A 24,695-nucleotide genomic window follows, 5' to 3' on the forward strand; every position below is an offset into this window, starting at 1 on the left:
TCATAACGTACAAGCTAAATGTATTAGCTCTTGATAATAAATTATTATTTTTTGGTTTTTAATTAATAAAGGTCCACTGAATTAGACTTTATGAGTTTGAATTCATAACACGTGGTTTCCAGGATTTGTGACTGGTAGGCTTGCCCTCTATTATATGGAATTTAAATGTTATATCCTTACACCTCGGCCTACCCCTTCAGAGATACAAGCGTGATACATAACTAATAAAGGTTTATTTACCATGTATTCAATAACAGTAAATGCGAGAGTGCTAAAGGCTGTTCAACTGCCGGAACCGACAGTATTACCTATTATTTATTTTGAGGTATTGCCTACAATGTGACGTTTTGTTTTTGATTTGACTTGATTGTAGATTTGCTCAGGCACCCTTCACTGCACACAGCACACACACTTCACTTCACTTATTCACAACCGACACGAGGCTACTAAACGATAACCTCAAAAACCTTTCAATGTCATTTTCTACCAAAAAATAAACAAAACATAATTAGTGTAATAACTTTTTAAATATTTATTCCAGAAGTCACATTCAGGCGGGTTTATTTTCCTAAAGCAGGCCTGTGCCAAAACTTGCATTCCGACATCCGAGCCAAAGCGCGTCTCCTTTGCATAACGTGCTTTACTGCAGTATTTTAACTGAGTACTTTAGCCTTGAGCCGACTGCAAACGTCTTGAAGGAAAACACGAACATTGTAGCGTGAAAAATATTGTTGACATTAATGAGAAAGATGTTAAAACAGTGCTGTTGTTTCCATTTTTAAATAAAGTTCTTTTTTGTTATTTTAAATCCTTCGTAAGCATAGGCAATAATACCTGATGATTAATTAACTACACCAAAAAGTTTATGGAATAAGTTTTTCATAGAATTTAGATGGTAGTTTTACATTTACGAACATCACATGTCATAAATCAGCGAAATAAAACTCACATAAGCACTTTGGGCAAGCTATAGCAGAGAAAAAATTAGTCAACTTTTCACAGAGCATTAATTTTCATAATACTTATTCAAAAAAATATAATAAACAACATTACGCGGCTGAACATCGTATGCGCGACCCTTATAAAACAAACGCCCGTGCTTCAGTTGTTATGCCGTCAATATATCTTCTTATACGGGTCTTAAAGTAATCTTAAGCTAAGTGTGATGTATTATTTCCCAAACAAACCCGCATGTATCCAGTGAAAGAGGATTTTGCGTAAATCCCCATAAAGAAACAAACACGACTTAACCATTTTCATGATAAGTAATGAGTCGGTTCGGGGACGTTTCTTTGGATTTATTTTCAAAAGACTTCTATTTTATTTATTTTCTTATACTTAAATATATTAATTAAATGACAGACCAAGTTCATCACAAACTAAAACCATAAATCGTGAGCGAGCTCATAGATCAAAGATCACACAACCGTTCTGTACCAAAACAATAGGGCATATAATTTACAAGGTAAGTAATCTAATTTAATTAACATATTCACAATCGGGAGATGGCTCACATAAGGGCCAAATAACAGCTCATTCACGTACCTAGGCGCTATAAAACATTTTATAGCCGACGTAACGACCATGGAAAGCACCTTTTACTATTTATTTGCTCTGAGGGTGACGAATAAATCTGATAGGGCGGCCTTTGGAACAGATATGTGCTATTTATTTTTTAAGCACAACAAGGGCGCGAGATTGAATAAAAAGGTATATTTTTTGTTTTATGTAGTTAAGGAGTATGCTCCATACCCCCTCCGGTTGATTGAGGGGAGGCCTGTGCCCAGCAGTGGGACGTATATAGGCTGTTTATGTTATATGTATACGTATGTAGTTGTAATATATCACCGCGCCTCGTCTCATCTAGAGTAGTTCAAAGGCATTCAATTCGACTAAACACTTTGACATAATAGCAACCAATTAGTTCTAATAAATACGTACCCCTACGATTAAATACTAAATGCAAGCAATAGAAATGTGAATATGAGAGTTTATGTTTAAATACTGCTATCCAGGGAAAATCTCAAATGCGTCACCTCCAATAAAGAAATCTGCTATTGCGCCTTGTAATTCACAAAAATCCTCAAGTAAAACAATATTTGGAAAACAAGGCACATGTGCCTGTGTCAAGAGGTCGTATTCCAAATAGATTACAGAAAGGGAGGCTTCGTTTCCATATTGTAAATCCTCCTCAAGTTTTCCACGCGTTATTTATAGCCAGAATTTGCAAGGCTACGAACTGATCGTATGGGCGATGAAGACATGTCATTTTGATGTATGTGCAAGGAGCTAATTTTATGGTAGGGACGATAATCAAGAATGGTACGGCGTTTCGGCCTTTTGAGTTTTGAGAGAAAAGGGTTTTGTATCCAACTATGAAAAATGTAAAGGACATATAAATCACGAGTGAGGTAAAGGAAAAGAGCAGTCGTATTCTTTACTACGGTCTCTACCATTTTCCATTAAGATTCTACTGCTGGGGTCACGTTGGGCAAACATTTGGAAAAACACAGCAGATTCTAGTTTTCATGCATTGATAACGAAATATCCCTTTCGTTAAATCTGTAAAATATTTGAGTACATTGAATCCTACCTGATGTTAAATATAACAGAATTGATCGCCCAAATCTCAACTTTGGTCTCGACTGGCTTTTGTACTTTGACAAACTTAACTCTAAACTAAAACTTTATCTAATCTAAATCTTGAAGCTAAAACTAATACTTTATCTTTATTGAAAATAATCACTAATTGTACTAAACTAGACGTTCTCTTAGTACTAATTAGAGAAAAAAATACATGGGTTTCATAAATTTTATGCTTGTCGATTGCCCGTCCCTTTCCTTTATGGCAGATATAACTTAAAGTAAAATTAGGAGGTGTCTGGCCCATTATTATTATTAATGCCATTTTGCAGCAAATCCACAATAAGTCACATCAAAAAGAAAATGATTTTGTTTTATGAAAGGTGAATGAGCATGCATACTGCATTTTTTTTTGACGTGACTTATTGTAGATTTCCCGCAGATGGCATTAACTACTTGGCCGGACAAATGGGGAGCGCTGAAGGCTCTCACCCGGTACAACGTTTAAGACAACAGGCCTGAGGGTGCCCAGTTGGGCGCGAACCTCGGCTCAGGGCGTCGTCTGAGAGGAAAAATATTTGAAAGAATTAATCGACCCTAGTGGGTCGATAGCGATAAGCGCTGAATGAGGGAAGGCATACTGCATGTAATAATGATGTATTATGTTTTCAAGCTCGGATGAGGAGCTCGGTGGCGCAGCGGTAAACGCGCTCGGTCTGCGATTGTTGAAGTTAAGCAACTTTCGCAAAGGCGGTCATAGGATGGGTGACCACAAAAAAAAGTTTTCATCTCGAGCTCCTCCGTGCTTCGGAAGGCACGTTAAGCCGTTGGTCGCGGCTGCATTGACAGTCGTTAATAACCATCAATCCGCACTGGGACCGCGTGATGGTTTAAGACCCGATCTCCCTATCCATCCATAGGGAAGGCCGCAGCAGTGGGGACGATAATGATGTTTTCAAGCAATCACCTAACATGTATGCCAACATAACGTCTGACTAAACGTTGTTCCTCGCTTGCATGGAAGCGAACAGTGGGAACTTCTACTAAAGCTACCTAGGCACTTAGACAAATTGAACAGTACAGAAAAGCATACGAAAGAAAAACATAAACTGTTTCACTTGATAGTAACCTCAGTTGCCCAGTCCACTGTGCGCCTTAAAGCAGTGGAACCGTTCTTTTATTGCATCGCACAGAAAGTTTTAATTAAAATAGTTTACTAAGTAGAATTGATCCTTTCAATTAGCAAGTAGCTACACACTGTCTAGTTTCTCATACATTTTCTCATGCGACATAATATCGTTGGTAGGATCAGTGTGTTTGACGTTAATCGTGACTATGACTACGTGTTGATACCATCTGTGACTTAATCTACGAGACGATTCACTTTCGTTCGCATGCAGAAATGCGTTAGTTTAAGATAATATAGAGTTTCGCATTTTACTTTTAAATGAATAAGTAGTATCTAGAGAATCGGCCTTACCTATTCGATTGCGCTATGAAATGAAGTTTGTAAAGTGCTTAATTGAAAGTGAATTCTAATTCAAAAATATCTTTATTGAGTAGGTAACAGTAACACTTTGAATCGTCAATTTTTACATAACGAACGTCTCATAAGCCTAAAACTATTGCACAATATTTTAGACTGTTTATATAAAGATCTCATTCTTACCATGTGTCGTGTATTACGTGAGAGCAAGCTAGACAGTCTGCGCGCGCTTTCTCTTACTCCTTAGCGCCTTACGGACATTTAAAGTAAAACCCAGAGGGGGGATGAGGTAAATCTAGTTCGGCGCCCGATAAGTATGAAGCGGCGCGGGGCGGAGCGTTAACTGCACTGGAGGCAAAGACTTTTTTAAAAAAATTAAGAAAGCAAAAATAAATCAAGAAAGAGGTTCTATTAACTAGAGACAAGTCAATGACCGAAGGTTTTTGAAGCATTTACGCATGAAAGAAGTCTCATGTAATAAAATAGGTCGTCCTCCATTTAATATGATCTCGTTCGTCTTAATATCATAATATTAATCTCGAGGCGCGAAGTCTGTACTTTATTCAGCAAAATAGGTAATTTTCTGTTATCTCGTTTCTGAGCCCATCTAGAAAGAATTTTGTCTAAGAAGAAAATGTTTGTGAAAAAAATAATTTTAATAAATAAAATTTCACTAAACCGTATTCTTCTTTAAACACAACCGTTCTCCGTTCTCCGTGTGTTATGTCTGATTGTTGAAATTTTAGTTCTGTGCAATATAGTATATTTGATTTGATTTGATTCTCTTGAATCAAAGTTAATCAGAAAGTTACATGAAACAAATCATACCCGAACTGATTGCTTTTCTAATGAGACAAAATTCTTGTTGATTTATGAGCCGCTGTTTTATATTCTATCTTCATAGTTTGAATTGCACAGTGACGTATCATAGTCCCCGTGACAGACCAAGGGACGGGATTAACAAAAGTTCTGTGATCCAGGACAAAGGTACCAAAGGACAATGTACACGTTATACAAGCTTGTATCTACCGTAGACTCAATTTACATAACTGTAGAGGGGCTGAAAGTTCGCAAATAGTTGGTGCGCCGTCGTCAAAAGCCCTATTGTGCTCGAGATAACTTTACTGGCGGATTTCTTATTTACTGAAGGAAAAAATGTTTTTGACGTCACGTACGTAAAGCGATAAACAGCGCGACAGACGAGTTTTTTTTTAAATAATTGGATGTTTTTACAAGTTTGTGTCCGTGTCACAGTGTAAGTTATTGCATCAAATGAGGGTATTAATAAAATGCTTGAGGAGCTCGGTGGCGCAGCGGTAAACGCGATCAGTCTGCGATTGTTGAAGTTAAGCAACTTTCGCAAAGGCCGGTCATAGAATGGGTGACCACAAAAAAAAGTTTTCATCTTAAGCTCCTCCGTACTTCGGAAGGCACGTTAAGCCGTTGGTCCCGGCTGCATTAGCAGTGCACTGCATTAGCTGCAACCATCAATCCGCACTGGGCCCGCGTGATGGTTTAAGGCCCGATCTCCCTATCCAGCCATAGAGAAGGCCCGTGCCCCAGCAGTGGGGACGTTAATGGGCTGATGATGATGATGATGAATAAAATTCTGTGTATCCCAAAATTCTACAGCAGCTTGGGTACTTAATATTACGATTGATGTATAGATATATATATATCTATTTGGAATATAGTCATGAGCTTATGTTTTATACAGCATTTATTTTATGAATGTACCCAAATATATTAATATAATTTCTCTGCTACGATCAAACAATTCTATGTTTTAAACGGTACCTATTTTGTGTGGTATACTTAAGTGAACAAGGACAAAATATAAACCGCGAGAAAATCTTTTGAACGTGTTTGGAAGTCAAATGCGGTGAGAATAGTACACAGTAGCGGATAGTGAGAAAAATAAAAGAACACCCAGAAAGTCGAAGATCGACAGCGCGAATATCGAAATAGCGCATCAAGCGCCCTACCGTTTTGCATAGAATTTCGTTGCAGCATTTTATACGAAAGGCCAGAGATTCCAGGGACTGTTATACCTTCGGAAATGGAATTTTACGAAATTGCCGCCACTACATTCATGCTACACTCGGTATTCTGCCACCATCGCTGCAATTTATGCTTCAAAATAGACGCTCCTGTATTTAAAGACCTTAACTTTCCATTAATTTACATGAAAATTTGCTGTACTGGCAATTCATTTGAACTTCGCCAGTAAAGTGAGACCAGCACACATTTCTAAACTGATGTTTTAATTGGAAATGAGTCTCTTGTTGGCTTTGACGACACGAAACAAAACGTCATAATAAAAGCAGACAAACGTATTACATTACAAACATGCGAATAACATTGTCATTTCACTATTTTCTTTTTCTATTCACTTTTGGACCTAAATTACTCGTATTGTTTAAATGGTAACCCTTGGAAGATGTGTGGTGACTGCCAACACGAGAATGTTAAATTTCTTACTGGGAGTCCCTTCATTTTGGTGACGTAAAATACATACGGAACAAATCAATTTAGTTTATAAAAAAAACATACAAAAGTATAATAATGTACTTCCTCATTGAGTATACATATAAACTATATTAGGCAATAAATCATAATTGTAGTACCTAATTGTAATCATCAAAGTTCAGCATAGCAATATGTCCCCGAAACAAAGTAACAAGGTATACTTTCTTACAAACACACACACACACACACACACGCACACAGGGCTGTACAGGTACTTTGTTATAAATACCATCCAACTTTGCTAATTGTGTTAGTACTTGCAGAGAGGTAAGAAGACGCAAGAACATGTTTCACCGCGAAGTAACAAGTTGTATGTACTTTATTTCAATTAAAAGTTCCAGGCTTGCATGCAGTGACGGCTCATTAAGTACATCTTGAGCTAATTATCAAACTTTAAGCTGTATTATCCTCATGCTTGGATTGATCAAACAATTTGTAATTAGTCTTCATGTGCACGCACTCTCTGGAAATTTCTGGTTAGTTTACATACATACATAAACTTACGCCTATTTCCCACCGGGGTAAGCAGAGACTATGGAATTCCATTTGCTTCGATCCTGACACACTTCTCTTGCTTCCTCCACATTCATCAATCGCTTCATACACCCACGCCGGTTCAGAGTAATCGTACTAAACCTTTTCTAAGGACATTCTAGGACTTCTTTTTTTAGTTTACTTGTTTATAAAATAATCATGTTACATAATTATACTTATGGTGAATGAATTTATACAACATGTCACCTTATATCAATCCCATACATTTTTATCACTGACTGTCGATTGTCATAACCGTTTGCAACTTGGCTAAGCTCCCAGATTTATTCTTGATGGAGTCTTTGTGTGTAATTTTTAAATGTAGGTATCTAACTTAAAAAAGATATTAATTACTAGAGTCCAAGTGGATGGAGAATTGAAGACTCAAAGTCAAACCTAAATTGTTCTACTTCAATCGCTGAGGGTTACTTTATAGCCGACCAACCGATAGCCGATGGGTGAAGCTCCACCTCTCTTAAGTTTTCATTGCTCTGTTTTATACTAACCCTAGCTTTAAGTTTGCATTGTTACTAACATCTATGGACCTGTGTCTGAAAATAAATAACTTGAATTTGAATTTCTGAATTTGATAGCTAACTTTAGCAAACAAAACATTTTCCTAAACGTATAGCTATAAGTAATAGTACGGCTCTGACTGGCGGTCAATCTTTTACGAGATATAATCCGAAAGGGAAGTATTATCGTAAAGTTTGTGTTGTTTCCGTAAACATCCAATAAACGTTTCTGTGCCGGCTTCCGGCCTTCTCATCTGTATCCACAACTGCCATCATAATGAACGTTCGATATTTTACATTCAATTAAACCCTGATCGCCACAAGAGCCAATTTAAAATCCGCTACGAATAATGTATGCGCTGTATTGGTAATCTGTTTCATTACATTTCGCGCCTAAAGTGCACTCACAATATGCATAATGAGCTCTCAAAATCGCAACGGTTCGTAAAATCGAACATTTCGAATGCTAATGACTTTTTACTGGTTGTTGCGAAATAAGTTTCAAAATGGTACCTACTTAACACGATGTTTATTTTATTCGTTTGTCGTATTAAGTGTGTGATTTCAGGGAATAAATACAGGTAAAACACGGTTTTGCGAATCGATTTGATGTTTTAATGAATACGGAAAACAGATCATTATTTTTAAGATCTTGTATATGAAACAGCTGATTGTCTCGTAAACAACTGAATTGTACGACATTTCAATTAATTAAAAAACTTTCGCACCTCCACACAATATATCAAATTCAAAATCATAAAAACGTGACGCTTATTTGTTATCCAAATGATAAGATACAATTGTAAAGCGGATCGGACTTTGAATTAATATTAACTCTCGACAGAAGTTGCTACGTCGATCCTACAATCTGGAGGAACTCAATACAAATTATACAGCCAACTAAGACAAATTCTGTGACCCGAAGGTGGTAGCACAGGCGGAAGTTACCAAGTCTAACCTTAACCAGTTCCTAGTATTCCGACCGAGGCACTTGTCTCGATGAAGTTCCGCCAACTATACTGGGAATCGTATTTAACTACGGGAGACTTCGCATGGACAAGTTACAGATGTCAACTTTGATTTGAATGACTCCTTCAACGAATTGAATGGAAGATCGTCAAAAGTTTTTCATTCAGACAGTATAACTCCTGTGAAATAACTAGTCTCCTCGCTTGTATGTAAAGCGAAGTTTGGAGTTGTTATTTTGCATGAGTTGTCATAGGTGATACCAAGTCCGGGTCTGTCGACATTTATTACTCATCACTACATTATTGGGAAAACTGGTTTAATACACTCAAAATAACAATAAATTCAGTCTAAAAAATGTATCTTTAGCCAGCCACGCCGTAGCATAGTATTTTGAATACACAAACTGCCTACGAACGACTTTTTTCTGCAAGCAGCAAAAGTTAAAGTAAGATCAAATAAAGATAACTGTGAAAAAAATTAAAACTTTCTTCTGGCACAGCCACTCACTTACTTAATTAAAGGTCCTCCAACCTCGCAAAAATCACTGAACGTACCTGAAACAAAAGAAAACAAAATGGTTTTTATTTCGAAGTATTTTTACAACGAAATGAGACAAAAGAAATATTACCCCCATAATTTGACTATGCCATTCAAAGAGCGGCTAAAATAAACGACTTGTAAATGAGTAAAAATTAATTAGTTTGTTCCCGAGAGTATGGCTCGGTGCTTTGTGACGTCGTAGAGAAAAAACGAGAAAAAAAGATAATTGGATGGAGAGAAAAAGCGAAGATAGATTGATGTTGTGCTGCCATTAGTAAAATATCCGAGTAAATTAATTTATCCGCCCTCTTAACAAAAGCATTCGCGTAGTTATGAATAATTCAACGACCACTTGAATTATTTAGCTTAATACTAAAAACTAAAAAAAAAAATTAAAACTAAAAATTAATGTTAATTTCTCGATGACATGATTTTATAATGAGGACAAAACTGCCTATTTCTCCCATAAGGTGTCGCTGCCGTTGAGTGATCTTAAATTTTGAGACAGTTCCCGATACTAAATGAGAAACCAAACATATTGTTTTGGTTATATTTTTACACTATATCCCTTTGCGCAGCGTTTAACTGAAAAATCATTAGTGTTATTTATTACCTAAGGATCGGAAAGGACAAAACTTGGATAATATTATTTTTAATCAAAACTGCCAACTGGCTGCTTTCCTTTTTCGTAACTCATCCTTCAGACGGAATACACTCTACGTTATTCCACATTTTATAGCAATTTATGACGAATTTTAACTGGACGAAAGGAGAACTGTCAAACTTAAGGAACACTCAACTGTGCTGCCGCCTACATTTGAGCTTCTAGTTTTTATTTTTTTATCTTCATTCGAACATGATATCTTACGAATTCTTATGTATTTTTTTATTGATAGATAATGTAACATCATTGTTCTCTCGTGAACCATAAGTGCCTACTGATAACAATAGAAAATCGTGTCCTTACTCTTTATGTGCTAATATATATTCAACGTTCACAAATTGATGGCCCAGCTGTTTCGCTGTGCGGCAGAATTTAATTTCCTAAAGCAATACTGTGGAAAAATGCGGATAGTGCGAGAAGTAGGTAACCTTATTTCATGGTTGGGGGCCTTAGCCCAAGGGAAGCGGCCATGTATCACTTGAATCGCGCAGAATTAGGAGTCAAGACAGAAGCAATTTGAAAGTAGGAATTAATTCTTTATCTTCCCTTTTCGTGTCCGCTTCGAGTTAAATAAGCGGAAAATTCGCGGATAATCTCGAATTTGTTTAGTCAAGAATGTCCATTATTTTCATATAGCGTGATACTTACAATATTTTGTTGCTTAATTTATTCAAAGAGACATAAATCAGTGCGAGAAGAAAACGAAATTTATTTTTACTTGGTTACAAATTCTTAACCAAACTGCTAAAAGAAATATTTACCTACTGTAACAACTTAGGTGTTTATTTTTCAGGAGTTTATTTAATTTATTGGGTAATTAATAAAAGATTGAGGAGCTCGATGGCGCAGCGGTTAACGCGCTCGGTCTGCGATTGTTGAAGTATTTAAAGCAACTTTCGCAAAGGCCGGTCATAGGATGGGTGACCACAAAAAAAAAGTTTTCATCTCGAGCTCCTCCGTGCTTCGGAAGGCACGTTAAGCCGTTGGTCCCAGCAGCCGTTGGCTGCATTAGCAGTCGTTAATAACCATCAATCCGCACTGGGCCCGCGTGATGGTTTAAGGCCCGATCTCCCTATCCATTCATAGGGAAGGCCCGTGCCCCAGCAGTGGGGACGTTCATGGGCTGATGATGATGAATTAAAGATTAATAAAATTAGATAGGTAAGTCAGTATTTTATAATAATAGTACTCATAAAATTTGTTGTACCGTTGTCTTAGTTATCTATCACTTAAGTATCTACTCCTGGACACAGAAGCCGTCCTCCACAACACAATGTAATTCCATACTCGTATTAAAATAATATTTCATAAGCTACTAGTCACAATCTACTACAGTCTAATCCCTTATATCGTTAGCGTCTACCGCTATCTATAAAACGATGATTCCGCCAATCTTATTACACCGTCACCCCCATATTTAAATATGCAAGTCGGCCAAATGATAAATTTGGTATTTTCTCGCGAAATTTTTGCTCTTTTCATCAGAATCAGAGGATATCCCCACCGACAGCGTTTGGGAGGGAATTTTTCGACTGTCATTGATGGATGGTGTTGAACGTTCACATAAGCTATTGCACACCACTCTCTCGAGGTCGAGTATCAGTTTAAATTAAGTGTTTACCAAGCGTTGTACCACGGCTATTTTCTGAAGTAACTTGACGGTATACTTAATTATTTTCTCATGGTTAGCTTAGGTATCTAAAACAAATAAATACTTCAATATAACAGACGTCCATGCAATGAATAGATGCTAGACTAGACTGATATATCAGTTATATATAAGTAAAAACAAAGTCACGACACGATATATTTTTTCCATCAATCAAATTGGTTAAAACCAGAAGCAGTCCCACAAAACTAAAAAGCTCATTACCTAAGTGCTAACTATGGCCAAGATTAAACTGTGAACCCTCTTTCCTGTGGATTTTCAGTCAAAGCAAATACATAGAAAGTCCTAACTACTGGTTAGATTAACTTGCCCAAAGTTATCTCTTGGAGCCATTGCACTAAGCTCAACTGCGACTTTGCCACTACAATAACCAGATTCGTCGTTAGAAGCATATTGGCTCACCACCAAAACTTCGCAGTGAAACCTTCTCTCAATTTCTGGAAGTTTATAATTAACACATAGCCAATAATCTATAGTTTTACTATCTTCATTATAATATCGACTTTTAACAAATTCTTCGAAATTAAGTAATGTGCGAAAATTGGCCTTTTATTATTGTTAGCTAGTTCTTCGCACCGCCACCAAATTCAGACAAAACATAGGTACCTACTCTCCGTAGGTAAATAAAATAACCACTAATATAAATGTTAGTCTTAGTTGTTCTGTGATATATAGGTATCTATTTGATATACAAAACCTCATACCAAAAACAGTTTCAAAGCAATGTACAATTTAGTTTTAGAAGTATTCTGTTAACAATCGATTATATATACAAAGTCGCCACTTTCATTTCATTAAATTGACTATGACAATGCAAAATGTAGAAATAAAAATAAGCTTATCATATATTGGTTAAACTAATTAATTTTGCAAATAGTAATGAAAGTCAGCACAGCGACTATTAGTACAATACACTAATTATACAACTGAGCAAATAGAAGTAAATTAATTAGACAGGCATTGTTGTAGACTCTGAATTGGAGCACAAAGAGAAAGGTTGAAGTAGATAATTTCCTATAGTGTTATTTGAAACGACGCCAGAAGATAAATTAAAAATAAATTACAATTTTACTGAAAGCAAAATTTTCTTTATTGAAACCAAATCAAACCAATTTATGCAAGAAAGCTGATTCGGGGTACAAACATTTCGCAAACAAATTAGAACGCTCCGAATCGTTTTTGATGAATAATCAATGCTAACGGTACATTAAAAAAATAAGTTATTCAAAAATGCCTAGCTGGAATAAATACATAATTAACAGACTGAGAACAAGCGCAGACTCAGTTAGGATGAATCTGCGGAAAATCTTACAACAGTGAAAGCTTGTTTTGTTTTGGAATAAACAAATCTGGTAATATTTTAAGAAAACAGACCAGACAATAATTAAGTTGTGTTGGGTCTTGAAATACTAAACAATAATTAGTGATTCCATTGTTTACAATTAGAACGCGCAAACACGTGTATTCCACGTCTCGTGCCTACTCTAGAAAAGCTTCTTAATACCGCGAGCTTTCAGTAAAGTATTGGCTGAATTTGAAGACTTTGGGAACAATCAAGCTGATCTTAGTAGAGCCGTGAAGGATCACCTAATTACACATGAAATTTACTTAATCACTAATTTAACTTGCTAATGAAGACGAAATGTGTCTCTAGTCAGAGATTTCCTTCGACAAGTGTAGAGCTTCCGTAAGTATATCTTGAAGTTTCTTCTATCTAGATTTCCACAGAGATTTGACGCATATAAACTCTACGAACTTAAGAACACAATTTAAAGATTACACTTATAAAACAGAACTTCATTTGCACTAGCAAAATATTTCGTAGGTATTTTAACGTTCAAGATCCAAGAGGATTACAAATACCTTCCTAGTGTATTAATAACATCATTCATCTTTAAAGTCTAAGTATAAAACACAATGAAGACAGATTGCCAATTAGTATATCCGTAAATAAAGTCAACGCCACAGTCGGAGTACATAACACAACTAGTAAATCAGATGAGCATTGCTATCATTTTGAGTCACCGGATAATTAACACAATCATTATAATATAGGTTGTTTAGGTTAGGTTAGGGTGTTTTACTAATATTCTACTTATTATTATAAAATACTTGCTGTACGGGGGCACACCCCGGACACTTCATAGAAACCACCTCATTTTACACAGACACCACACACTGACATAACTGTACACGCTCATATGTGTGTGTGACGTCTAACGCCATACGATTCAAGACTATACTATGTTCGAGGGGGGGCAAACCTAGCTCAGACGCTGGTGGGGAGCGGAGAGTTGCCGTTCTATGCGTAGTATTATTCCCTATTCTATGAAGGCTGTATAAATTACTTGTATTTGGCTTTCAATATAATATTTATATTATTTTGATATTCCATTCTGATTTGATTACACAAAATAATTCTTAGATTCTGCAAGTCATACCGTTAGTTCTAAAGTCTTGAAAAACTAGTTTGACATCCCTGAGTTTTACTCCCACAGGGATGAGATACCACGACGACTGTTCCACTGCATTAGGAGATTAGAAAGTGGTAAGGAAATCCACGACCTCATTCCTTCATCTCCATTCCGGAAGCGAAATTCAAAATGTATATGAACGTTGTACCCTGTTTTTGTCTGTTTGCTGTTGTTGTGTTGTGCAGCTCTGCCTACCCCAACGGAAAATAAGCGTGATCCTATGTATGTGTATATGTATGACCGCTGTTGAACTCTTTTCCCAGAAAGACTATCAAAGCGATGTAGCTTTAACCAGAAGAATGCTTCGTTTACAATGAACAGATCAATATACATACATACTAACATAAACTTACGCCAATTTCCCATTGGGGTAAGGAGAGACTATGGAATTCCATTTGCTTCGATCCTGACACACTTCTCTTGCTTCCTCCACATTCCTTAATCGTTCCATACACGCACGCCGGTTCAGAGTAGATCGTATTGACATCTCCAATTTGGTCAATGACGTCCTTCTCGGTCTTCTTCAATATGAAAAAGCATTTATTATTTAATTTATAATATTATTTGAAAAAACTTTCAAATACTCAAGGCGGTCTGATAACTTTCAAATAAATACGCGTAAACTCCATAGAAAAACTGTAATTGGATAAACAAAATATGAATAAATCTGAAAATGTTACAAGAAATGTAGAGATCCCTTTTATTACCTTATACCATTCACCGGAGCAAAATATTGTGGGTGTCGCAAAACTGTATGCATGACGGCGCGATTTTAATTAATTCTCAGTTTTCTAGGTGACAAACTGGCAGAATAATAATGTTATTTTTATTTTGGGGCTAACAAAATTCAAGCAAGAATAAACACGTAGGCAAATGTATTCCGACATTTTTTGCCTATTGTATTTTAAATGCTCACGACTGTATCCCAATTGGGGTAGTAAGAGGCACATCTATCGCAAGATGAAGCAGTATGGGTTCTGTTAGACCAACGTGATAGTTGAGCCGCATCGCCGTTTATAATGGTCGAGCTAACTTTAGTGTTTTACCAAAAATAAATATGCATTATCGTAGGCAGAAAAAAAATTGAGGTAAGTAAATGTTAGTTAAGTAGTTATTGTGGAACGGAGCATGATGGCAAACGATTATATTTTTTGTACTAACTTGTTTATTTTCGAGTTGTATCTATTTTACATCTTCGACTTAAAAACAACCAAACGCCATTTTTCTGTCATTCCGCAATCATCTCTTTTTTCTCGCTCGCTCAATGCTCTCTCGTTCACACAGCTTAACGTTCCGTTTCATTCGGCCTACCTTTCCTACATTCGGCCATCCTGCTCTCAGTCTGTCCTCAGATTGACTGATTCTGATATAACAGTTTCTTTAAAAACAACTTTACAATATTACAGTCTTTAGAAAAGACGAAACAAAACACTGAGTTACACAACGCAAAGACTAAATAAGGATTGACTGAAATAGGTTGGCCGTCGCAAATAAATCGCAGTTATGTCCTATCGGATTACGGCGCGAATAGACTCGCTACACTATATAGGTAACTATACTAGCGAGCTGCCCCGGCTTTGCATCGGTAGCATTATTATGTCAGTTTGGTACAGATAGCTTTAAAAATAAAATATTTTCCATGCAAACTTACACCCTATATTTCACCCCTGTATAAGGGTTATTTAGAAAACTAATTAAATACATTTTAACTTCTTTAAATAAAGACTTAATCCTAGCAATTTGGAAACCCTACTACAGTAGTTTCATACAAAATTTTCCACCCCTTTTTACCTCCTTAAGCGTTGAATTTTGCAAAATCTAAATAGCACGTACGTACAAAAGGGAACCCCTTGCAAAATTTTAGACTTCTAGCACTTTTGGTTTCTGAGATTTCGTTATGAGTGAGTCAGTCAGTGAGTTTTATATTATATATATTATGATTTACGGTAGTCTAATAGAAAACCCTATGAGGTGTACTTAGTTCACAGGGATTTCTGTTAGACCAACGTTAAACGTACAGTCAATATAAATTCCTATAACGGTACGTAACGTAAGTAGTTTGCAAAAATCATAAATATCAACATGAATATTCGGTCTGACGTAAAAATATTTCAACTAAACCGAATTACACAATATCTCGGGGACATTCAGAAAATATAAATCACAAAAGCACAATTCTTATGGGTACTGGTACGTGTAAGAAAAAATATATAGCTATAATAGGGTAGATTCCAACTAGTCAAATCAGTTCCTTCTTACTAAACGTCAAAACAGGAAATTTCTATGGAATTTGCATGAAAAAGCAATCTTTGACGTCACAGAAAAATGTGACAAAAAGTCGCACTTATTAGATTTTTCTTTATTCAAATTCATAAACAAATTAAATAGAAAAAAGAAAAATGTTTTGTCACAAAAATAAGTATGAATTATGTATTTCTCTTCTCCGTGGTAATTCTGGAGCGGCGTGGTTATAGTCATGTCGTGGCCAGATCATAGAATTGACCATTTCATGAAATGGTCGTATTTCATGAAATGGTCGTATTTCATGAAATGGCCAACTTCAACTGACCATATCGTTTAAACGTCAGCGTTTAATGATATTTCCATCCACGTTTGGCCATATCATTAATGTAGGGTGTCCATGATAAGTGGTGTAATAAAAACGCGAAATAAGGTAGGAAATAATGTATTACTCTAGTACAAAGTACAAAAATGTTTAAACGTCAATTACAAATTAAAAAGTCATTTTCGATTAACGGAGTGTTGATGTAGTTGACATATACGCCGTAACTGCATCTCGCTTTGAAGTCGTCGTCATATTTTTTGACACTATTTCATGCCATTGGTCATCATTCAGTATACTTTTCGTGGGTAAGATAAACATACTGGCGGCGTAGGGGTGGCCCAAGGGCCACCCCCGCCGCACCCTAACCTACTGTTATGCCTTGTAAAAATTATAAAAAAAGGATTATGATAATTTAAATTATGACAAAAACATTTATGCGTTTTAATAGAATCCTGTTTCAAGTAGTTAATGCCATCTGCGGCATATCTACAATAAGTCACGTCAAAAAAAGAAACTTTACGGACAGTAGGATCGTCTATATTTTTCTTTTTTAAAATTAATATCTCTTCATTCGCAGTTTTAATTATATCATATTTTGAAATCCAATAATAGTCCATTGATTTACGTAGCGTGGTCACTTGACCTTCATTATTTGCCATATAACCTAAAAATAAAAATAAAGTTGCTGTCTACTGTTAATACGAGATTTTCTTTTCACCTTAGTGTCAAAACATTGCTTCAATGCACTTTTATCTTGTATTTGCTCATTATTATTCGTATTATTCGCGTTCACACAAGAATAATTATTGTCCGCCGCCATTATGCAAAACATAAACAAAGCGACACCAGCGCCACTACCGGTGGATAATGTTACTATTTTTTATGATATGATCGCTAACGTTTGGCCATATCATGAAGTAATCATGCATTTAGTTGGTCATATCGTTAAACGTTTTGTGTTCATTGATCTGGCCAAACCACATCATGATGTGGCCAACGAATGTTGTTCTATTTCATGAAATACGACCATTTCATGAAATGGTCGATCATTTCATGAAATGATCAATTCTATGATATGGCCACGATAGTCATATAATTACTTATAATAATGATTATCACGTGCTCAACGGTGAAGGAAAACATCGTTAGAAAACCTACATACGCGAGAAACCTAGATTCGCGTTTCAGAGGTATGTGTGACCTAACTTGTATTGGGCTAATTTTCCCTTCGGGTTGGAATGTCAGACAGACAGTCGCTTCTGTAAAAACCCGGACCTGTCAAACCTTCAGGTTAGGTAAGCCGACCCCGTAAAAACTGGATAAAGGAAATGATGATGATGGTGGTAATATAATTATACCTATGTAAAATACGCAAAATATTACAGTACCTACAACTTCAGCAAGATAGGCACCTACCTCCATAAATGAAAAGGAAATTTTGCAGCAACAACGGTCTAGGTATTTGCATGTCATGATATCAAACTAATCCCCGCTTTATTACATGAGCTCTTTCACGAAATAAGCCGTAGATATTCGCTCGGGTATACTTTTTGCCGTCCCAAAAAGTAATTTTGGTTTAGGTAAATATTTGCGGACAGGTACCCGCAGTCCTAATGAATAACTAACACGCAACGTTGAAGTAATCAATTAGTGAAGACTGTATTTTTTTTCGTACTTTATTCTACCATAATTATTATGTGTGCTATCTGAAAGGATCATGCACATGGATAGCTCTCATTTTTCTGGTGCTTCAAGATAAAAAAAAAAACATATACACCACATTTATTTCTTAATATTTGGGCATTTTTCATAACGTCTAATTAGATATTTTACCTACCTAATAAAACAGGATTATGCAACTTTGGTCGGTCGTGGTTTGCAACTTGAGAGAAAAAGAGAAAGACAGAGAGAGAGAACATTTACCTAACTTTATTTAACTTAGTATTTCTCCTTTGCCAATAGAATCGAATAACCCCAATAGGTGATTTAAATAAAAACATGTTAGTTTCGCTCGTTACTTTCATTCACTTTATTTTCTAATCAGACACTGAATTTAAACCTAAAAAATTAGTTCTAATACCTATAGAATGTCACCTGCCTGTTTCGCTAGATTATTCGAGATCTTCATTAAATAGATACGTGTCTGGAATATGAATAAATGAAGTGTCAGAATTATACTCGATAATCTTTATAATCGATGTAAGTAATTTGAAAGTTTTCTATAAGTACATTTTATTACACGTACAAACTCAAAAAAAATATCCTCTGCCTATATAATATTTATCAAGAGAACTTGGTTTAAGGTGAAAATGAAATCTAGAAGGAGAGAAAAATGTGCAAAGAATAAAAGATAATCCCACTAAGCAAAATATATTGAGATATGACTATAACGAAACGTTTCTTATCCTCGAATACAGCTGTATTCAGTCAGTATCGGCCCTACCTCTTTGTCGTGTGGAAACGAACCGTGTGATTCGCACCGTTCGCACCTAACAACCCATTTTCTACGAAGCTTTCATAAATTTCCCGTGAATTAAAGAACGCTATTGAAGTCACCTGTTCGTGATATTTATGTATTCCCGCTTATGTGGGCTTACGAGGAAATAAATACTATTTTCGTTCAGAAAATAGTCGTGATAACTTTTATATCACGATCTAGATAGATCTACAAATATTTCTCATTTGTACAACTCGTATTGTCAGCATTTTTGTTGTCTTGAAACTCCTAAGGTATCGAAAGATTTTAATGTCGAGTCGGAAGTGGAGTGAAAATCTCGTCTTTTTATGTTTACCTACAATACAATACAAATACACTTTATTGCAACAAAATAAGAAGAAATAGTTACAAAAGACTCTTGACTAAGTAAATGGCAAATGGCGGCCTTATCGCTTAAAGCGATTTCTTCCAGGCAACCATAAACCTATTTATGAAACTATCTCATTCCAATTCAACACAAAATGTATAAGCTTTATATAATCATAACTTTGCTGATATATTTCCAAGAATTATATAATTACGAACAAAGAACTTCGAAAATAGGACACATTGAACTGTACATAAACTTTTTGTGTCTACGATGTGAATATCACACGATTCGCGACGCCACGTCATGTCTGATGACGTCACGTTACTACCAAAGTGACAGTGCCAAGAACCAACGGTGAATGAGAAAACGTGCTATAAAATTAGTACTAATATAGTACTAATTGCCAGCTGGTTAAAGCTCACGTATAGTTCCAATATATTTTGGTAACATTCGCCTATGGGCTGCGTCGTCTGGCTCGCAAATGTCTATGGAAGAAAGGTCAATTTCCTTCGCGATGGAAATATGAAATGGCACAATATCTGCCACTATAATTCTAACATTAATGTTAGTTAGACCGTGTCAATTATATTAAAATTTCACCACTTCTACAAGCACTATCCACTACTTTCATCTCAACGGTGTTTAAATTTAGAATTATCACGTCAAGAATTGCTTCGCTGGCCCAGTTTATTTTTCAGAGGAAGTATCCATTTCCAGACTGTCAGTTACATTTGTGGACAATCTGAACATGCTGACGTCACGACGTTTTCAAACCGATTCACTTGACCAATACACCGAATTCGCGTTGGACTTTCTTTTATCATAAATCTTTGAATAGGGAACTTTTGTAGCGTCACGGTTGAAAGCCTGTGTCGGTATTCCATAAGATTTTGAGATTTTGTGGAGCTATCTGTTAGTCGAAACATTTGGTAATGATGGATGTAAAAGTATCTATATACAGATAGTACTTGACACAAGCTCCAACTAAGCACACAAGGAAGAAAGAGTTCTATTAATACGAATCTAGCTATAAGGAAGTTTACATAATCATCGCTATCAACATTATTAATGTAAAGTCAAAAAATATTATCCAATTTAATTTTTGAAATGAAAAAGAAGACCTATTCAATATTCAAGCTCTCCCAATTCTTTAGGAAACTAATATATTAGGATCAAACAAAGTACTGTAATAAAGTTAGCTCAGGCGGATTTTTCAACCTAAATTGACTCTGGCAGTGAGATATTACAGAATACCTAGTACAACGCTTAAAGTATTCTCAGGAACAACGGAGATCAATAACAAAATATAACATCAATCACGATCATTACCAGTGAACATAACAATGCAATTATAAGAAACAACTAACATTGTTGCCAAAGTATACGCGGTAGACAACAAATGAAACAAAGATAAGAACTTTGGCTTTTGAAAAGTTACAAAGTCAATAAGAATTTGTGCCGAGTCTCAAAAATTTCTACCCAAACTTAACGTTAAATCACGAATTTCACCTAATTTGCTAATTGCCTAATCTGTTTTTATTTTTCTATTTGTTACACTTTTTCAATAACTAGTACTTACTCATGTAAGTAAGTAGTCGTTACATGAGCCATGTCAGGGGCCTTTGGCGGCTCAATAGTAACCCTGAAACCAGAGTTGATGAGGTTGATACTCCACCTCACAACCCACACGATAGAAGAAGAATAAGTAGTTTACGATTTGACGGTTAATACATAATTATTTACCTTGCTCTAAGGTACTTATATGGTATGTTGCGGAAGTCTGAAAAGTTGTATTTGGGGTGACCAGGGATATCCTCTGTCTAATATATATTTTAACAAAGGTCTATCCAAAGAACCAAAATCGTTACATCGTATACGTCGTAACAACTCTGCCACCTCATAAACACAGGATACACATACACACACCTTGTCGTGATATTTTACCTCCGTATTTTGGAAAATCTTACATGAATTTTAGAGATAAGTGAATACAGCAATCTTGTCGGTTTAAAAGCTTCTTGCGGTGACGTGGATGTATGCTCGTGGTAACAGATTATAGGCGGGGTTACTTCTTGTTCTATAACTTACAACGTACAAACGTACGTAACGTACAAAATGTACGGGATGTTGTGGCCCACCTCACTGGGTGTAATATTGATTACCAGCTGGCAGCGAATCAAATGTTTTTGGAATAAGTAGATGATAAGGATTACATTAGAGACAACATAAACCTTGTTTTAGTATACGCTAGGAGTGGGACGATGTATTGAATTGATAGAGTTCACATATAAAATGAAGACTCCGAAGTGTGTACGAAACACGACCAATATATGTAAATTCGTTGCAAGATAAATCCCTTTTTAATTTTATTACGAGAACATTGACTATATCATACCAAACTTTCAGAATTTAGTAGGTATCTGGAACACTCAACTTCGAAATTGATATGAGAATGCCATACTCAAAGTTTTGGAACATGCGAAGTATTTTAATATGATACTACGCCTATAGTAGAAAGTTCGCATGATTTATTGAGTAAGTGCTTAACTTTACGCAAAATTTGAATATAAAGAGCTAAGACCGGTGACATCTGACAGTTTCGGGTCTCTTATAAGTGGTTGTAGTCAATAAAAACTAAATGTCTAGTACGTAAATATGGAACCGCGCGTTTAATTACATAAGTACATAAATACAGAAAGTCATATAAACATAACTGCTGGGCACAGGCCTCCTCTCAATCAACCAGAGGGGATATTATGGAGCATTCCCATCCTCATTATCCCACTGGGGGCTTTGGGGGTATAGAAAGTCATACATACATACATGAACTCACGCCTATTCCAACCGGGGTAAGCAGAGACTATAGAATTCCATTTTCTTCGATCCTGACACACTTCTCTTGCTTCCTCCACATTCATCAATCGCTTCAATAGAAAGAAAGAAAAACGATAGAAAGTCATAATATTTTTAATTAAAAAACAGAGTGTCATTTAACTAGCAGCAAGTTTTAGGTTTTAACAGAAAGAAAAATAAAGCACAAGCCTGCTGCTGTGTCTGTTACAAAGACATGCTCCACATCCCGTATAATGAATACCGTTTCAAAACTCCACCAGCTGACACGTCATACTTCAACTTTACTCGCGCGTATTTACAAAATGTTGAACGTACCCATTATTTTCCTTTGAAGTGTTACAAACGCAAAATGCAACTAACGACGTAGGGGTGCAGTTCGTCACAGCATTTTTGTCATGACAACAGGGTGGGAACAAAAGGGGCTTGCCCGCGCGGATAATTGGACGCCTCAGTCGAGCGCGACAACTACACGTTTGTGAATAACAGCTTGTCATGCCCCGTATATGCACGCGACGCCGCATAATTTGAAATTACCCAAATCTAGCACAATATAATCTACTCCCATGATTCAAAACTTAGTTTGAATTAATTAAGAGAAGTGTGAAGTCGGCTCGGCTGATTTCCAAAGCAATCATATTTGATTTGTAAACAACTGATTGATTACAAATAACATTTGATCCCTCCATATTCTTCCTCGAATTCGAACCCGATGGATAAACACATACGACTAGAAGCAACATCAAATACAGTTTACCTATTTTGTTTGAGTAGTTTAATTACATTTCTGTGTGACTAGGTTCCAAAGCGCCCAATTTCTGTGCAGCGCTGGAACCATGACTACGATCGAGTTAGTTTGAGCTCGCATTGAGAATACGGCTCCAACTTTACCACGTCTACGGCAAGTGGCAGAAAATTGACGTTAGAAATTAGTGAACCTCCATCTGGTTCACTAGACGATGATGTTTATGCCTGAAGCCATTGATATATAATATTATGTTACTATATTGCCTAAAGTACGCGTTATATCAATAGACCGAGTAATAAATACTTCGTACTATTAAAAATGTCTTTAATAATTTGGCACTTGCAAATAAAGAAAGAACAAAATAATGGACTTTTTGTTAATTAACTGTCACAAACTTCTTTTCAGTGAAAGACAGTAAAAATAGCGCCATGGAAAGAATGGAAATTAATTTAAAGAAAACTGAAGTGAAACAAACCTTTTTGTAGCCGGCGAGCCGGAGGGAGCGCTCGAGCCGCGCGGCGCGCGTCGTCGACAGGTACACTATAGGTACCGCCTCTCCAGTCTCCAACTCGATGTCGAAGTCGTTAACTGCCTCACCAAACTTATAATCCTCAAACTTTTTTGCCTCACTCTTCATTAGTTCCTCAGTGTCCCTCCCGTCACTTATCTTGCCTTTTAAAACTTGGTTCGGGATGAAAAGAGGGTTTTGGTAGTAGCGATTAAGAAGTTTAGCCTCGTTTGCGTCGTCCAGTTGTTCAAAAGTGCGCTGTTTGGCATCGTACGCTGAGTCGGTGTCGCTGTCATCCGGGAAAGTTATCAGATAGCTGTCGTTCACTGAGCACTGTTCGTCATCGTATGAGTCTTGGATCACAACTGACGGGGTGTTTGTATCGGAGGACGCGGAAGTGTACGCACTCCACCTCAAGCCCGTGCTGAGCCGTCCGCACTCCATTGTCACGAGGTTTATGCTGTCACTCGCTGAATAACTTTGTTTATTATTCAGTGGACATTAAAATGTATACTGACTGCACAGTGACGGTAGAGTGAATGATGAACGCGTCAGATAACGAGTGGGCGTCTGTGGGGTTTGATTTCAGTTGGTGTTTAATGTCATCCTACTTGTGTAAATATAGTACGGATATAAGTACCGGCCATTTTTCAAAGGTAATCGTGCATCAGGTGGAGGAACCGTTACAAAAAATTAGGTGTGTATACGTCTAGGTGTCATAAGGATGTGTTTAATTGTTTTGGCGTTTTAAAGCGGCAGGTATCAAAATTCCGGCACATCTGGCCGAGCGGAGGACAGGTGTTGAAATGCGAGTGACAAGGGTCCCTCCGAGGATCCCCGCCCTGCCTCTAATTGATCCTTTAGCGCTGGGCCTTATTCCAATTAGTATTTGTTAATATATCTTAAACATTTTACACTGCTCGTAAAATAGAACAACTGCTTTTAAAAAAATACATTTTTATTTCAGTTCTTTATTCAAAACCCCGAGTGCCAAAGCTTTATCGGTAAAACGTGAATTTCACAAGCAATTTGGCCAAGTGATTCGAATGTTATGTCGGTGAATTGTGATCAAAGTGGGACATCGATTCGAGCCCGCAGGCCTGTATCCATAACTCCAGCCACCACTACACGTCGTACTCAAATAAATCAGACGGCAGACAGAACAACCCAAAACGCAAATGTCATGTAACAAAACACACAGGTCGTTGCACTTCAAGAAGGAGTATGTGCAGTAATATGTCTAAGAAATCTAT

General features: G+C 36.5%; 1 protein-coding gene across 5 annotated transcripts in view; it reads right to left on the reverse strand.

Annotated features, from left to right (window-relative positions):
• The window catches only part of LOC126373010 (apoptosis-stimulating of p53 protein 1), a 304,602-nt gene that overhangs the window by 108,445 nt on the left and 171,462 nt on the right, over window positions 1-24,695 (reverse strand). The window contains exon 2 of one of the 5 annotated variants that reach the window (XM_050018957.1): window positions 23,410-23,912. The exons of 2 other annotated variants lie outside the window; for them this stretch is intronic. In XM_050018957.1, the coding sequence (XP_049874914.1) occupies window positions 23,410-23,886 (477 nt within the window). In that variant the 5' untranslated portion in view covers window positions 23,887-23,912. Of the gene's footprint in view, window positions 1-23,409; window positions 24,013-24,695 lie in introns of all 5 variants that reach the window. 2 more of the 5 variants (XM_050018958.1, XM_050018956.1) reach the window with 2 other exon arrangements.

This window comes from Pectinophora gossypiella, chromosome 15 (assembly GCF_024362695.1).
Source record: "Pectinophora gossypiella chromosome 15, ilPecGoss1.1, whole genome shotgun sequence".
Classification (NCBI taxonomy): domain Eukaryota; kingdom Metazoa; phylum Arthropoda; class Insecta; order Lepidoptera; family Gelechiidae; genus Pectinophora; species Pectinophora gossypiella.